At 40.8% G+C, this 18802-nt stretch overlaps 1 protein-coding gene across 5 annotated transcripts in view; it reads left to right on the top strand.

The window, feature by feature from the left end:
- Positions 1-17570, top strand: part of LOC120514773 (ICOS ligand-like) — a 134202-nt gene extending 116632 nt beyond the window's left edge. For 4 of the 5 annotated variants that reach the window (XR_005630521.1, XR_005630520.1, XR_005630522.1 and 1 more), the window contains 5 exons: positions 210-506; positions 7967-8110; positions 8520-8597; positions 14348-14523; positions 16491-17570. Coding sequence is in view for 1 of the 5 variants with exons in the window: in XM_039735338.1 (XP_039591272.1) it covers positions 210-506; positions 7967-8110; positions 8520-8597; positions 16491-16495 (524 nt within the window). In the remaining 4 variants the exon portion in view is untranslated. The remainder of the gene's footprint in view (positions 1-209; positions 507-7966; positions 8111-8519; positions 8598-14347; positions 14524-16490) is intronic. The other variant, XM_039735338.1, reaches the window with a different exon arrangement.
- Positions 17571-18802: the final 1232 nt, after the last annotated feature.

Below are 18802 nucleotides of genomic sequence, written 5' to 3'. Positions count from 1 at the left end.
TCGCAATGGGTTATGTAAGGGTTCTGCTTTAGTATTGAAGTTTCTAGCCATCCAGCAATGGAGAAGTTTTTCGGATCTATATATTTGTACATGGATGGCTTTTGCAGCAGGGATGTTGAGATGTTCTAGCTCTTGATAGGCTACACAGGATGAGCAGATGGCTCTCTTTTTTAGTTTTGTCTTCTTTTTTTCTTCTGCTTCTCTTCCAGGTCATTACTCTGAGCCACTTATAAAGGGACCAGCAAAGATTGATTTACGCAACAGGGATGCAGATTTCACATGTGCAGCTACAGGGGGATACCCTGAGCCAAAGGTCCATTGGTTTATCAACCAGAAGATGGTGCTTCCACAGTCCAACAGGATAAAGACCACCATCAAGAATATCTCTAGTGAGGAGTACGCTGTGAAGAGCGTGTTGACTATAAACATGACGGATGACACGAGTGTCTACTGTACTGTGGAAAACGAGCTACTTAAGGAGGAAAGGAAATCGCCTGACATTCAGTGTAAGCCAGCGTTTCTCAACCTTTAAGTATTTGCGACCCGAGTTTTCATAATAGTTTTAATCGCGCCCCCCTAATGTTTTTTTGAAACCCTAATAAAATTTATTCCTCGATTTTTTTGCTGCCGATGCACCTCTACAAGTTTTATTATACCTACTTAACTTTTATCGACATTTATCTAACTCTATATTTACTTTTCTAGTATCAGAATGTAGTTTAAGTTAATTTGTTTTGGTTTCAATAGATGTATTTTTCATATTTTCGATTCTTGTTTTCTTTTTTCACATCTTCGCGCCCCCTTTTTTGTTACTTTGAGGGCACGCCCCACAGGTTGAGAACCACCGGTATAAGCTTAAATTTATTATACTGATAAATGGAGCCTGTCACTGTGCAACTCATAGTTTAAGGCAGTGATGTCAAACTCCAGTCCTGGAGGGCCGCAGTGGCAGCAGGTTTTCGTTTTAACCATTTTCTTTATTAGTGACCAGTTTTTGCTGCTAATTAACTTCTTTATGTTTATTTTTAATTAACTTGCTTAGGCCCCTTAGTTGTTTCTTCTTCCTTAAATAGCAGCTAAACAATAATGAGACACAAAACAAGCCACCACATGACCAGATCACCTGTGCCCATCACACAATATCTGAAAATAAAGAAAGGTGATGTTTTTGGTAAAGTTGATCTCTCAGGTCACCATTTTGACTGTTTTCTTAGAAAAAACAGAAAAATCAACAGTATTGGAAATGTCTGCTGTGGCAGAAAGAGAGCAGCAACAGGCCACTGAATTAAATAGCAGGTTTAATTAACAACAAGAATAAGCTTCTCATTAAGAAACTGGTCAGAAATTGGTTGGAGTTTGAAGCCCCAATTTAGCTTGTGATCTGTTGGCTCGTTTCACATCTCATTTCAGCTTGGCTGTCATTTAATGAAGAAAATTAATTCAAAGGACTGAATCCTTAGAAACAGGGCTACTAAAATGAATAGGAAAGAAATTAATTAGCAGTGAAAACTGGTCACTGATTAGGAAAAGGTTTAAAATGAAAACCTGCAGCCACTGCGGCCCTCCTGGCCTGGAGTTTGACACCCCTGGTTTAAGGTGTAGAACAGCAATTTCAGTTTTAGAAAAATCCATGTGTCTTTATTATCATTCTCTAATTAGTCTCCTAGTGCTTGGGTGAAAAAGAATTAACAGAAATGGAGTATGCTGCTTCAGTCAAAAAACACAAAAACACACTTGGGTCACAGATTCATTCAGATCATTTCATTTGCTATTTTTTTTTTTAATAATCTTCTGTGATGTCACTCTCTCTCGCTCAGGGAGGCTCAGATGCACCAATTCATTCTAGTAGAGCACAGTTGCTTCCTCGCATCCTGCAGCTCAGTCTTTTTGCATCTCTTCCTTATTGTCCTTTGGGGGCACCATGCATACATTACTGGGTACACTACCCCCTACTGACGTCTTTGATTTACTCTAAGACCAGTCTGCTCTTCTTTTTTTCTTTTTCTCACAAGTTACGTATAAGACTTTTTACAAAAATTGCCCTTGACAGCCCGTTTCGCAACTTTCTAGATGAAGACAGCATTGAGTCCACAAGGACTTTGGGATCTTCCTCATAACTTATAATCTTCAGTTTTGGATCAATGTTTGTGTTTAATAGTTCTATAGCACTCTGCATTCTGAAGCCCTTTCAGTTGTTCTTAGATGTCTAGGATCTTATGGAGTCACATATCATTGTGTCTTATAAAGGTCAAGCAAATTGGACCACGTAGTGACTTATTATCAAACAGTTTTCAGGGACTTATTGAGCCCCAGCACATTTGAGAAATGCAAGCTCCTCGTCTAAACTGTGATGACTGTTCCCTTATACTGTACATGCGCGCTCAATGCCTGTTGATCAATCTCCTCTTTAACTGTTGCTTTCATTGCTCTAATTGCACCATTGATGCTAGGGTTGGCTTGGTCATCATTTTAATGTAATATGACAACATCTAAATGATTCAGATCTTAAAGAATTCCCCCAGTTTGCAATGATTTGATCTCCATAGTAATTTCTAATTTAAATATATAAAATGAGTCATTTCCTCTGGCTGTCTCTGATAAGGTTCATCAGGTTTTGTCAGTTTCTTTTATTTGTAACTTTTTTAATTATAAAATTACCCCCCACCCCACCACTGCTATCTCTCCCTATCTGACTGTAATCCCCAAATGTATCTCACATACCCTATTGGAACAGCTGTATTACTAACCTTTTTGCAAGTGATAAACTTGAATTGACAGAAGCTGTTATTTCTTTTCCTGTATATTTTAATTTGTCCTTACTGTTCATAATGCACTTCAATGCCAGCCTTGACTGTTCTTTAATCACTAAAATAGCGGAAGAACCCTTTTAGATCCACTTTAGCATATTCAAAAATATTCCTTATAAATTGGTACTGGCCATTTATTTTGAACCTTACAAGTCCTACGTTTAGCACAGTAGTTATCGTTCTTGTAGTTAACTGTATTATATGGTTTGTAATCATTCGAGTAATTTGATGACATCCTGTTGAATAGCTGGGGAGCCTAAAGGTCAGCCATGTTGAATTTGATAGTTAATACTAGAGTTACCAAAGCCTACGAAAAAATTCGTAGATCTGCCACACCAAAAATCGCTTTGCACCTCTCCATCAGCGTCTTTTGTCCTGTAAATGTGCCGATAAAGACAAGCAGCAAACAGCCTGCTATTCCATCCCCCCACCGCCGCAAAACGTTCACAAAGTTTTAGAGTGGAAATAATTGATTGTTATTTGGAACACATGCATTTCATGTGTGTTCCGTTTCTACAATAATCTGTGTAAACACATTGTTAAAACAGAAACATTTTTCATATTTTAGTAGTAAATGACAAAATGAAGGCATAAACTATATAATGTGTGAAGCCTGAAGTCCAAAGATCAAATAAACAGCATACCCTGCAGGAATCCATGGTGCCACAGCCACCCAGGAGAGCTTCCCTCTAACGTTCCAGGGAAGGTATTGCACTGCCGATGCTCTTTCCTCCCAGTCTTTCCATGCAGTTGGCATGTCACAAGTGACATAAATTTCAATTAGTTTAAAGCGAATATTTGTTTTACGTATGTTCCTGTATCATCTGTTAATCACATTTTAATACACCTTAGGCTTGGTCGCAGTATTATTATGGCCTGCTGTGTGGCTAAATCTGAAGTGCCTTTGTCCATTTTTTCATGTGACTCTTTGTAGCAGTTGCTTGCAACATCTTGTCAGTCCATAACTACATTAAACAATAGCTTTCTATCCAGGAGTTAACTTATTTATTTATTCTCCCATCTCTGATTAACTTTCAGACATTAGCTGCACTTGCACTAGATATAAAAGTTTGTAGAGGTGGTTACTGATGTTGAGACTACTTGGTCCATAATGATGCATTTCATTTCAAATTTTACTGTATTATATTATTGTAAGAGCCAATCTTAGAAAGTTAATGATTGATGTTAAATTCATATAGAGTTTGCTTGATTCCTTTAGAATATTAGTTTCTTATAGCTACCTAGAATATAGCCTTCACCCTCTGTAAGTTAATATGGCATACTTTCTTAGTGTGGAACGGGCCCAGGACACAGACAGGTAGACATCGTATTATGCACCACCACACGTTTATTTACAGTTACTAATATTTACAGTCAATAAGTGCACACACAAAAACCTCCAAGACTTCCCCAAAGTCCATGCCTCTCACACTCTGCCTCACTCTTCAGACCATCTCCACTCCTCTCCTTCAAGCTCTTGTCCTTCTCCTCACCCGACTCCAGCCTTGAATGAAGGAAGGCAGCCACTTTTATAGCCACCCAGATGTGCTCCAGGTGTCTTCCAGTAACCTTCCGCCGACTCGCCCCTGTGTGGTGGAAGCACCGCCTGTGTACCCGGAAGCACACTGGGTGTCCTCGATCCTCTTCCCCCCAGCACTTCCGCCACACCTGGAGGGCTCTCTAGGCATTGGGGCACCCCCTGGTGCAAATCACCCAGGGTGGTCACCCCCTCGTGGTCTGGAGGAGGCGCAAGCCCTCCTCCGGTCCTCCTGGGCATCCTGGCTGGGTTGCAGCCCCAGGCACTCGCCACATTAGCTATATTTGTAGAACAGAATATTAAGTAAGCCAGTTTGTAATTCGTCTCATTGCTACCATGAACTGATAGACCCATTTGCAGTTTGCAAATGGGATGACATACAGTTTTCTGACCGTTTAAAAATGGTTCAACTGTATGAGCAAATTTATAGAAACAAACAAGATCGGAAGGATTGGTGGCGCCAGTGTTCGGCAGCCTTGCCTCTGTCAGTGTGCCCCAGGGCAGCTGTGGCTACATAGTAGCTTATCATCACCAGCGTATGAATGTGTGTGTGAATGGGTGAATGACTGTTGTGTTGTAAAGCGCCTAGGGGGGTTCTTGAACTCTAGTAGGCGCTATATCAAATACAGGCCATTTACCATTTACCAAGATAATAGCCATAAACTGACTTTTCTTTTATCGAAGACTTTTCTCTACTTTTTCTCATGTAATACTTTGAATTTATACCAAAGCTTTTAAAAACAAAGATACTTTGTCTGTGGAATCATTTCAACGTCACTATTGCCCGAATCCCATGAAGCAAACTGAAGCTGCAGAACTTTGGTCATTTTAGGTAAAGGCAGCTATAAATCTATTTTGTTATTAAGTTGTGGCAATTTACACTTAACAGACTCAACTTTAAGTGGCAGTGAATATGAGGCCCATCAGTGTAGCTTGATGCATGTAAGCATCTTGGTTACTTGAAAAGTCCCCAGCTTTATTCAATGGGACAGATAAGCAAAAAAGTTAGATCTGTGACGTCAAATCAGATCTTCCGCCTGAACTTAAATTGTTATCCTGTTTGTGTGTGTGTGTATATAAGTGAGTGTGTGTATATACTGTATATATTGTGGCAGGGTACAGGAATGACAGAAGACCTCTGGATGATTTGGGGCACCAACCGGGTCATCCCGTTTAATGCAAAGGCGAAAATAAAAATAAACATCTGTGTTGGTGTAACCTTCCCTCAACTCTGGGCTAAAGAAAATAATGAAGAGAAAGGGTTTCAGAAAATTTTAGTCAGTTTTGGGAGGTCAGTCTGGCAGCACTTCCTTCTTGTGAATGATGCCTACTTCTGGGAGTCTAGTGGCTTTGTTCTTGCAGGACTGGAAGCTAGGTGCCCTCACTGGGCGGATTCTCAGCACTGCATGGAGTGAAGGAGAGAAAAGAGTTAGCGGCAGCACCCCCTCGTACTCTGTCGGGTCATTGCATACCTTGACAGAGCCTGTGAGGAGATCCACAGACACACATGCGTGACACAGAATCCCAATCAGCTCAGCCCTAGTGGGGCGAATGGCTCTAGCCGTGAGGTTGTGGGCATGGAAGAGGGCATTGGCGCTGGCATGGAGAGTCCCTTGTCTGTTCAAGGTTGTGAACTTGTAGCATTGGAAGCTCAGAGACCAACTTGTAACTCTGGGATTCAAGTCCCTCTGGGAACAGAGCCACTGGAGGGGAATGTGGTCCAAAACCAGGGTAAACTTTCTTCTCTGGTGGTAATATTGGAGTTGAGTGATGACGCTCTTGATGGTGTCAGGAATCCTTTCAAATGCAGCATACCTCATCGTCTGGTCCAGCAATTTCCATCTGAGGTGCATGATGGTGTGTTTTCTGTAGAGAATGGACTCGCTGTCACTTCAAAGTAAACATTCTGAGACTGGGATGAGCAAGCAGGATAGACTTTATTGCAAAATGTACAAAGCCTCCTAAGTTCAATAAAGTTAGTGACCTTTGTTGGACAAATTTTGTATTTATTACAGTTCTTGTTAGTATGGGGCAGAGTGGTGGCTCTGAGGCTATGGATCTGCACCAGTAATCAGAAGGTTGCTGGTTCGAATCCCATAAACACCAAAAGTGACTCTGGTCTGTTGGGCCCTTGAGCAAGGCCTTTAACCTGCAATTGCTCCGTCCTGGCTATGACATTAATCTCCATCCTGCCCTGCAGGTAAGCCCTCCAAACGTGCAGGGAAAAACCTGGGGGTTGGTGACAGAATTGGCACTCCAGCCACCATAACAAACCTCACACTGTTCCACTCCATCTGAACTTGTGTGGTTAAGAGGTGTCACCCGTTGCATGGCTGCACTTGGGTCCTAATCTGGGATCCTGAGTTGGTTTGTCATGTGGTGGGTGCAGCAATGCTCTGTATCTGTGCCTGCTCCAAACCTCCTCCTCCTCCTCCTCCTTATTAGTATCTCCTTTGCATTTGAACATTTTTCATCATTATCTCACATCAAAAACACAAATCCTTCATTCCTAAAGTTTTACCCATTCCACTAATAATTTCTCATGCTTTATCAGAAATAATTGCTTTTCTGACCCTTACCTGCCACCATTATTTTTAAAATCAAAACATAGTGACCACCCAACCCTAACAGGGACCTTCATCTAATCACCTTTCTATGTCCACTAAATCACTTCTCACATTCCTGACCTAGAACTGGTAAATAATGGTGGCTTCCCATACATTAAAAAAAAAATAGAAAAATACAGGCATGAGTCTTTAATGGTTTAACTCTTTCATAACCTTAAGGCTAGCTGATACACTGTTTTCTATTTTAATTTGATGGAAATTGCAAGTTTTAAATCCTCTGTAGGTTCGGCTCCATTGATGACTGCTCAGCATGATGCCAAGGCTGCTCTCCGAGGCATCAGTGTGGAGAATGAAACGGAGAGAAAAGTCAGGAGAAAGCAACACAGGAGCTGACATCAGAGCTGTTTTCAAGTCAGAGAATACGACCTCAGTAGCGGGCTTCCGCGCCATCATGTTGGGTGCCGCCTTCTCCATGAGCTTTGTCAGTGAGTCAGTTCACTCGGATAAGCAGGGAACAAACAAGTGATAGTAACCCACTAGTTTGAGAAAAGATTGCATTTGTCTCATCAGTTTTGGCCAGGGGCAGTCGCGAATGGCAGCTGCATTGTTTCACTGTGGTTTGATCCACCGCCCACCCACCACGTAGCCTAAATATTTAGAATTTCCACCAACATCTCGCAAAGGTGGTGAAGGCTTGAACATGTGATAAGTTTTTCTCATTTTGATTTAATTGCTTTCTAAGTGTCTTTCTTATTTAGGGACTATGAAACCTTTGAGGAAATGCCTTTTTTAGGCAGATAGCCTCCAGTTCAATGCAGAATCCACTTGTCTCTACTCAATGGATCAATTGAATGAATGAATGAATAAATAAATACAATATAATACAAAACAATATGCCAGCCAGGCCCCAGTCACCTACATTATGTTCTTAAGAATGCTTTTAGTTTGCAAAATTCAGCAAATAAAAAGATTACACATTATGCCTTGATAACCCTGACACTTTGTAAGTATTTCATCTTTTTGCTAACGGTATGTTTACTATGTTTGATTTGCAGATCTGATTAAAACTAAGAATGAGCAACAAAGGGGGGACAGAAGACACTGGTGGATAGCAGTGATTGTGGCAGTGGCACTACTGGTGATCATAGTGGTGATTGCAATGGCTGTGTTTAGATCAAGGAACAATTCAGCATCGTCTGGTATGTTAAACCTAAACGTGAGCTAACAAGTTTCCATTTTTAAATTGTTTACCAACATCATTAGGCATTCATCACATGTGAGCCTCCTACTTTTTTGAGGTGAAGTCCGCACACGTCTGCCTGTTTTTCCCCTCGGGATTTACAGCACTGCTCACTGTAAATCTGTCTTACAAGAAGAAGAAGGATTCACCTCCATCCACTAGGGTGTGTTTGTTCCTAACTCCATGAGCTCACACGGATGTTAGATTCTTTCTATCCTTTAATTTCATTATTCTGGAAATCTGAAAGCCACTGTAGCTGTTCTAGCTAGGATTCATCTGTGTTGAACTTCACTCTTTAAACATCCTCATCTCACCTTTATGCTTTACCATCTGAATGTGTTTACACTGATATTTTTCTATGTCAACAGGAAGCAGTTGTGATCGAACACAGCAGCAAGGAAGAAGAGAGCAAGAACAAAACCCCCTGCAGCCTATAAATGCTGAAGGTGAATTTAAACAAATACCCACTAGCTGTTAGAGTCAACCTTTCAGTCGTTGAGATTTCCATCTTAAAAATGTATCAAATGTGCCTTGATGGAATGATATAAAACTTCACTGAAATAACTATAATGTTGAATATTATACCGCACATCAGGGAGATATTGAAAGTTACTTCTTAAAATTTACTCAGGCTTCATTTACTTTATCTCACCATACGCGTAGAGTCAAATCTTAATGTCCATTTCTCTCTAATGAGGAATAAAATGAACAACCTAAGTAGCAGCATCCCCCTAAGTGTCTCTCCAACCTTAGTATATCAAAACACAGGGGTCTGTAAAGAAATGTGTATTTATTTGACAAAAAAAAATGCAAAGTACGCAAAGAAGGGATGAAGAAAGAGACGACCGAAAATATGAGATAAAATAATAAATCAGGAGACCTGCTGCCCTCTAGTGGGCCTTCCTCCATAGACCTAGATATGATTTAAGGTTTTGCCATGTACAGAATAAATTTGTAATTTATTTTTATTCTACTGTACATTTTTATTAACTTAATATCATTCATCATCTATATAATTTATTATTTTCATTATTTCATTATTTTTTATTAAGTCAATATAATTATTTTTGTGACATCACTAACTTTTTTTACTATCATTTGGATGGTAGGCAACACCACTTGATGTGTTTCTGCGTGGTGTTAGCCATATTATTTACAATTTTAATGTCTTTTGCTAGTCATGTGTCATATAATGTCATTATTTCAGACCTATATAAGATGGTGGCCTGCTCCTGTCATTGTCCAAATTTGTTGATGTTGTCCATAAACCTTTCATGAGTGAATTTTTGCTTTCCACAGAAGCTAATTTTTGGCACATTTATTTTGACTACACTACTGGTTAGCATTCAAGCCTTTGGTTTCGGCACTCTTTTGACATCAAACTTTTTTTCCTACCTTCTCTTGGCCCCTGGTGCATTCTTGGGACTGTTGTTTCACAGTGGCGGTATAAGCCTGAACTCATCTCCTGAAGGTGCTCCCCTTCATGCTTACTTCTCAAATAACACAACAAGAATCCTCCATTCTCATTTTCTTCAACCAGTGTTCACGACTCTGGACTTTCATCCTTCTGTCAATGAGATAATGCCACAACCTTCTTCCAAATTTAATATCCCCGAAGCTTTGGTTGTAAGAGGGTTTACATCCACTCTGGAGTTAGCATTTATTCAAGGCTGAAGGATAGCCTCCTACAGAAACACCAGACTGGAATCCTCTAACAGTCCCTGTTGTCCTTTCTCCCAGATTTCCATACAAGTACCTGATCTAAGTACCTGATATAAGGAAATTAATCGTCATATATTATAATGAAATAAGTACATAAAGGAAGTTCAAGAAGATTCAGGGTCATAAAGGCCTTAATCTATACAAGACTTGTGTCAACTTGAGCACTTGTCACTAACACCTCAGGATGTGGTTTCTAGTGACTCTTGATTTCTGGGTTCGGTAGGAGACAGTGCATTATTCTTGTTCTTCTGGGTCATTGACTTCCTGGGTATTAAAGAAAAAGACAGGCATGCGATTCTCTGTCCAAGCTCCAAATCCTTCCCTTGTGCCTCTTATCTTTGCTACTTATACATTGTTTATTCTGAATCCTTTTCATTTATAGGATGTTTTGACACGCTGTTATCCTGTTCTTTAAAATCTTTTCTTGCATTTTCCAAGACTAATATTTGACATCCAGCCTCAGTCCACAATGGCACCCATAAATTCCAAGGCATAATTTGCACCATGCTTTTAGGTAGATGACTGCTGGGGTAGCATGGATAACATCAAGGCCTACTTTTTGCCGCTCTCACGTTCACATACAATGTACTTTTAACCAATACAGAGCCCCTTCTTCTCTACTGTGCAACCCAGTTTACATAAATGATAACCCCTGCTAGACCAAGCTGGTCTTCACAATCTTCATACTTGGAGCAAACTGCCGAGTAGTGGAGTTGAAGTAGAAACCTTTTAAAATCTTTAAAAATTTTTCTGAATAAGACACTAGGATTTCTTAACTGCTGCTTAACAAAATGAGTAATGGATACTCTGATGGGTCCTCTGCTGTTTCTAAGACTTTTTTCTATTCTTACAGAAGGTTTGACCCAACATATCATTTGTCCCTGCATACTCGGCAAGCTTTACAAGTAAAAACAGAAGAAAGTTGTAATGAGAACTGGAAAAATAATCTAGCCTGTCTTCTTTAGCTCCCTTCTCCTAACTCTTTGAATTCTTCTTCTTCTATCAGCTGCTTCCGTTAGGGGATGCCACAGCAGATCATCTACTTCCATATCTTTCTGTCCTCGTCATCTTGTTCTATTACACCCATCACATGCACGTCCTCTCTCACCACATCCATAAACCTCCTCTTAGGCCTACCTCTTTTTCTCTTGCCTGGCAGTTCTATCCTTAGCATCCTTTTCCAAATATACTCAGCATCTCTCCTCTGCACATGTCCAAAATAACGCAATCTCGCCTCTCTGACTTTGTCTCCCAACCATCCAACTTGAGCTGACCCTCTAATGTCCTCATTTCTAATCCTATCCATCCTTGTCATACCCAATGCAAATCTTAGCAACTTTAACTCTGCCACCTCCAGCTCTGTCTCCTACTTTCTGGTCAGTGCCACCGTTTCCAACCCATATAACATAGCTGGTCTCACTACTGTCCTATAGACCTTCCCTTTCACTCTTACTGATATCCATCTGTCACAAATCACTCCTGACACTCTTCTCCACCCATTCCACCCTGCCTGCATTCTCTTTTTCACTTCTCTTCCACAATCCCCATTACTGTGTACTGTTGATCCCAAGTATTTAAACTCATCCACCTTCACCAACTCTTCTCCTTGCATCCTCACCATTCCACTGACCTCCCTCTCATTCACACACATGTATTCTGTCTTCTTCCTACTGACCTTCATTCCTTTCCTCTCCTCTCATATCTCCACCTCTCCAGGGTCTCCTCAACCTGCTCCCTACTATCGCTACAGATCACAATTTCATCAGTAAACATCATAGTCCACAGGGACTCCTGTCTAATCTCATCTGTCAACCTGTCCATCACCATTGAAAATAAGAAAGGGCTCAGAGCCGATCCCTGATGTAATCCCACCTCCATTACTCCTACCCCAGACATCACCACTGTCACACTTCTCTCTTACATATCCAGTACAACATTTACATGCTTCTCTGCCACTCCTGACTTCCTCATACAATACCACAGCTCCCTGTAGTCATATGCTTTCTACAGGTCCGCAAAGACGCAATGCAACTGCTTCTGGCTTTCTCTATACTTCTCCATCAACACCCTCAGAGCAAGCATCACATCTGTGGTGCTCTTTCTTGTCATGAAACCATACTGCTGCCCACTAATCATCACCTCACTTCTTAACCCAGCTTCCACTACTCTTTCCCATAACGTCATGCTGTGGCTCATCAATTTTATCCCCCCTGTAGTTACTACAGTCCTGCACATCCCCCTTATTCTTAAATATCGACACAAGTACACTTTTTCTCCACTCCTCAGGCATCCTCTCACTTTCCAAGATTTCATTAAGCAATCTGGTTAAAAGCTCCACTGCCATCTCTCCTAAACACCTCCATGTTTCCATAGGTATGTCATCTGGACCAACGGCTTTTCCATTCTTCACCCTCTTCATAGCTGTCCTTACCTCCTCCTTGCTAATCCGTTGCATTTCCTGATTCACTATCTCCACATCGTCCAACCTCTTCTCTCTCTCATTCTCTTCATTCATCAGCCTCTCAAAGTACTCTCTCCGTCTACTCAACACACTCTCCTCGCTTGTGAGTATGTTTCCATCTTTGTCCTTTATTACCCTAACCTGCTGCACATCTTTCCCAGCTCGGTCCCACTGTTTAGACCACAGGTCCTTTTCTCCCTCCTTAGTGTCCAACCTCTCATACAACTCATCATACGCCTTTTCTTTAGCCTTCGCCACCTCTCTCTTCACCTTGTGCCTTATCTCCTTTTACACTTGTCTACTTTCTGCATATCTCAGACTATCCCACTTCTTCTTTGCCATCCTCTTCCTGTGTATACTGTCCTGTATTTCCTCATTCCACCACCAGGTTTCCTTTTCCTCCTTCCTCTGTCCAGATGTCATGCCAAGAACCTTTCTTGCTGTCACCCTTACTACATCTGCTGTAGTTTCCTAACTGTCTGGTAACTATTCACTGCCACTTAGTGCCTGTCTCACCTCCTCCCTAAACTCAACCTTGCAGTCTTCCTTTTTCAACTTCCACCATTTGATCCTCCGCTCTGTCCTCACTCTCTTCCTCTTCTTGATCTCCAATGTCATCCTACAGATCACCATCCTCTGCTGCTTAACTACACTTTCCCCAGCCATCACTTTGCAGTCTTCAATCTCCTTCAGATCAACTCTTCTGCATAGGATGTAATCTACCTGTGTGCATCTTCCTCCACTCTTGCACGTCACCCTATGCTCCTCCCTCTTCTTAAAATATGTATTCACCACAGCCATGTCCATCCTTTTGGCAAAATCCACTATCCTCTGACCTTCTTCACTCCTCTTCTTGACACCATACCTACCCATCACCTCCTCGTCTCCTCTGTTCCCTTCACCAACATGTCCATTGAAATCTGCTCCAATCACCACTTTCTATCCCTTGGGTACACTGTTCATCACTTCATCCAACTCACTCCAAAACTCTTCTTTCTCATCCATTGCACACCCAACTTGCGGTGCATATGCACTAACAACATTCATCATCACACCTCCAATTTTCAGCTTCATAATCATCACTCTGTCTGACACTCTTTTCATCTCCAAAACACTCTTGACTTACTGTTCCTTCAGAATAACTCCTACTGCATTTCTCCTCCCATCCACACCATGATAGAACAATTTGAATCCCCCTCTGATCCACCAGGCCTTACTCCCCTTCCATTTAGTCTCTTCACACACAATATATCAACATTCCTTCTCTCCATCATATCAACTAACGCTCTTCTCTTACCAGTCATACTACCAACATTCAAAGTTCCTACCCTCAGTTCCACTCTCCTTACCTTCCTCCTCTCCTCCTGCCTCCAGACATATCTCCTCCCTCTCTTCTTCTTCTCCTTGTTCGGCCAACAGCAGCCCAATTTCCACCAGCATTCTGTAGCCTAACAGTACTGGTGGTGGTCGTTGTTAACCTGGGGCTTGACTAATCCGGTATGGAAATTTGTATTCTTGTCCGCATATTAATTTGGCAAAATTTTACACCGGATGCCCTTCCTGACGTAACCCTCCTCATTTATCCAGGCTTGGGACCGGCATGAAGAAACACACTGGTTTGTGCATCCCCTGTGGCTGGGTTACCTAACACTTTAATTAGTTAATTAGTTAGTTAATTAGTTCATTTAGTTAATAACTAAAAAGTTTGAAATCCCCCAAAGCCCTCCTATCTACTACATTGATGGGCATCTTATGGCATGCATTTATTGCTTTACTTAAAATCCAGTTATTTCTTATCATCAGCTGTTCATTGTGAAGGTCAAATCAAATTACAGGTGAATCGTGTTGTAAAAATGAGCCCAGTAATGCCTTAAAGTGATATAGTGGTGTCACATGTCATGCACCACAGTGTGCTATTGGCTATATGAAGTTAGTAGGATTTGCCAGGAAGTTATTCTTTCTTATCCACCACCTTATTTGTGATGCTTCTGTGGTTTGAATTCTTCACTTTAGATGGCACTCTTTCAATGTCCTCAACACATCATTGAACAGCAGCCATTTGTATTTTCATTGACTTTCCTTCAAGACCAAGAGAATATGGTAACGACCTTCACATCCCACTCCAATCGTGTACATCAACAAATAGACAATGTGAAACTGGTGGTCTTCTGAAAATATGGAAACTGAAGGTAATTTGAAAAACATGTACACTGTATTAGCAACCTATATCTAGTTGTTGGCTGCACAACATTGACGTTTTTACCAGAAAACATTCAATTTTATTTTAAGGACCTTCATAGTGTGGCAGACTTTATCCCCTGTATGTGAGTTTGGTCTTCAGGAGGGTATTTCTGCACTGCATCATAATGTAATGGTGAGAGATTGTATAATTATTACTGAAATTGTTTGTGGACCAGATAGCATACATTGATCCAACAATGTTAAAACCACTGCCAGCTGAAGTGAATAAAACTGATTGTCACATTCCAATGATACCCGTCAAGGGGTGGCATATATTAGTCAGAAAGTGAGCAGTCAGTTTTTGATGGTGATGTGTTGGAAGTAGGAAAAATAGGCAAGTGTAAGGATCTGAGCAACTTTGACCAAATTATGACAAAGGACCATATTGTGATGGCTAGTCGACTAGCTCAGAGCATCTCCAAAACAGCAGGTCTTGTGGGATATTCCCAGTATGCAGTGGGGTGAACTGGCGATAGGGTCATGGGTGCCCAAGGCTCATTGATGAATGTGGGTAGTGAAGAATAGCCCGTAAGGTCCATCCCCACATAAAAGCTGCTGAACCACAAATTGCTGAAAAACTCGAAGCCAGCAATGAGAGAAAGGGGCCAGAAAACAGTGGATCACGGTTTGCCGCGTTCCCATGGGCATTTGAGCATCAGAACTGGACCATGGAGCAATGGAAGAAGTTGGCTTGTTTTTTGTTTTTTTTTTATTTTATGGGAAAAGGCAAAATAAGAGAAGCAGGGTGATGTTCTGGAAAATGTTTTGCCGGGAACATTTGTTCCAAAATGAATCTGGCTTGTCTAAATGAGCATTTGCATACAAGTGACTCTGTTTGTAACGTGAGTGCAGAAAGGGCTTCTTTCTCATCACCCTGCCATACAGATGTTCTTTGTGCAAAATGCTCTGAATTGTAGAACGATGTACAGATACACCATCTGCAGCAAGATATTCTTGCAGGTCTTTGGAGGTGATCTGTGGGTTGTCTGTAACCATTCTCACAATCCTGCTCATATGCCGCTCCTGTATTTTTCTTGGCCTGCCAGACCTGCTTGGTTTAATAGCAACTGTGCCTGTGGCCTTCCATTTCCTGATTCCATTCCTTACAGTTGAAACTGACAGTTTAAACCTCTGAGATGGCTTTTTGTAGCCTTCCCCTAAACCATGAGACTGAACAATCTTTGTTTTCAGATCTTTTGAGAGTTGATTTGATGATCCCATGCTGTCTGTCGCTCTTCAGAGGAGAGTCAAAGGGAAGCACAACTTGCGATTGACCACCTTAAATACCTTTTACCACTCATGATTGGACACACCTGTCTATGAAGTTCAACGCTTATCGAGCTAATCCAACCAATTTGGTGTTGCAAGTAATCAGTATTGAGCAGTTACATGCATTCAAATCAGCAAAATTGCAAGGGGACCCACATTGCTGCACAGCCAGTTTTTCACATTGGATTTAAATTCATAAAACTAAATACTGCTTCACTAAAAATCTTTGTTCACCCCAGTGCTCAGATGTTCCTAGGAAATGGACCACTGTTATCTTTTTGTTTAAAGGAGAGTCAATTATTATGCAGGCTGAGAGGGGTTCCCACACTTTTTCACATGACTGTATATATATAACTTTGCGACTTCTCTCTAGCATTGAACCAGGACTGACATAACGCACCCCAAACCATCACCCCACCTCCCACCTCTCTCCTTTCCTCCCACTCCTCTGCATCAATGTTTGTATGCATAATCAAGAAAATGAACACCAGTATGAGGCGATCGCCTTGTGGCCTGTCCTGGATGCAAAAATATTTTTTAATGTGTTAAACTGGCCACATTAATTGCAAAAATTAATGTGTTAACTTTCCCAGGTGTAATCGACTGTAAACTAATATCTTTTATTTTATTTTCTTGTTCCATTTAGATTAACTTCTGACTTCTTTATACTCAAACGCCAGTGTTTCATTCAAGTTTTTTACTCGAGTGGCTGACCTGCACAAAAGTGAATGAGAAGTGCTTTGCTTAGATTTCGACAAACCTAAAGTCCACAAGAGCCATTAGACTGTGAGCTGAAAAAGTCGACTATTCTTATGGAATGGAACCAAAGAGAGCAAGTCAACAATGGACTCAGCCTGTTTATAGAAGGACTTTTCATAAATCGTGCCATTTTGCCAAAGGAGGAGGAGAACATCCATCAGAGAAGAAGGACGGGAACAAATCACCTAACTGTTCAGCATCTGCATTGGCCATCAAAAAAGTTTCTGCTGCTTCAAAAGACCTATCTAGATTGGCGAAGGTCAGTGTGAATCCTGCTTTCCATTACAACTATCAGACTCTGGTGAGCTCGTGAAGATCTTTTTTATAATGGCACAGTACTGACTGTGAATCATTTTCCATTTAAGACTTCAACTTCTTTGCATCAGCTGGCATCTATAATTCATTCACCTGTTATAAACAGTCGACTTGAACACTAGACTGAACTTCAGAATGGTGCTGGGGTTTGTTTTCTACTGTATTTATTTTCATTTATATGTTTATGGGGTTGTAGCATATTGGGGGGTAGGAGATCATTGCTGTTTTTCTTCTTTATGTCTTTCTTTGTTGTATATGCTTTCCTGTTTACTGAAATTGCCTTATAACTGCCTTTTTGACTATACTGTATATATTCATTAAACTGTTTAGAGCTGATTATCTCAAAAAGGGGACGTACGGCGGGGCACTTAATGGGGTGATATTGGCCTATCCTTTTATTAGCCACCTTACAGTCAGGAAGGTGAGTGGTAGCGATCGGCCCTTTTCATCAAATCGGGTCCGACTCGTTACACAAGTCCACATGGAATGAAACTTGATGTCTAAGAGGAATTGCTAAAGTGTTTAATATCATAAAACCATAAATGAAAGCACCACAGAATATCTAGAAATCTCAGATAAAGATTGTTTCTTTGGTGGGAAAGGAACTTAAGTCTCAATGAACAGACAGAAGAAATTACAAAAAAAAAAAAAAGTCAACACCTTCCTTTATAAGTCTGGGCGTCCAGCAATTGGTCTTCCCTGCTCTTATATGCCTATTCTACACATTCTTGAACAAATAAATGAAGTACTATTTTACTGTAAACATGAATTTTGGTGCTCGGACTTGGACAGTCTGCAGTGTAGTTTGGGGGGCAGCACAGTCCAGTCTTATAGTGATGTGCTAGTAAATGGAGGATATAGAAAAGTTATATGTTGAAACAAAGGGCCATCAGAGCCCTGAAGCTCAGCAGAGACGTTTATACTACCAAGAGAAGATCAGCTTGTGGAACTTTCTTATCTAGAGATATCATAATCTCAATTTTTGCACTTTGCAGATGTTTAGTTAATCTTTTATGGTTACTAACCCAAGTCAGTCTTAATGACTTCCCTCTGTGGTTGATCAAAGGACACTTTGTCTTCATTTTGTGGTCCATCATTCTCAGAAATTATCAGTTTTCCTCTTTGCTACTACAAAACATTTGGCCTCACCATTTGTGACCCAAAATGAAGAGGATATTTGCTGAAGTGAAGGATTTACAAAGGGATCAAAGAGTCTTGCAAAAACAAGTTAGTGGTTTAATGACTTCATTCCAACAAATGGTGTTGCAGTTTAGTTAATTGCAGCAGAGGGTTAAACCACTAAACCGCTTTCTAATCCATTATCCATTACAAAAGCTGTTCTTTTTTTGTGATTTGGACAGACCCAAAAAATGCTGTGTATTTTTAAGTCGGTATAGATTTATCTTTGAGTAATAAAAGCTAACTTACCCCTTAGACCATTCAAGGATAGCTTTTCTCATTTTGCTATTGAAAGTAAAGCTACAGAAATGGACTTCTTCCTGTGGATGACTCAAATAATCCTTTAAATTTTAAGACTAGGATTATTTAAAAGAACTTAATGCTATATTTTATCAGCTAGAAGGGTGTTCTGGAAGATCCAGGGGCCTGATGTATAACGCCATGTGTAGAATTCACACTAAAACATGGCGTATGGACAAAAACAGAAATGTGCGTATGAACAAAAAAAAATCCAGATGCATAAATCCGTGTGGACGCCAACTTCCACATTCTTCCGCTACATAAATCCTGGTCAGTATGAAATGTAATGCACGTGCACACACCTGCCGCCACACCCCATCACCTCCTGGAATTACGCCTCTTTGAATATGCAAATCAATATAAATAGCCCTTCAGTTCAGCGTTCTGTGAAAAGAAACACCAAAA

The sequence above is a fragment of the Polypterus senegalus genome, chromosome 1 (assembly GCF_016835505.1).
Source record: "Polypterus senegalus isolate Bchr_013 chromosome 1, ASM1683550v1, whole genome shotgun sequence".
Lineage (NCBI taxonomy): Eukaryota > Metazoa > Chordata > Cladistia > Polypteriformes > Polypteridae > Polypterus > Polypterus senegalus.
The sequence above is the reverse complement of the archived record's forward strand: the minus strand, read 5'-3'. Positions and strand labels throughout refer to the sequence as shown.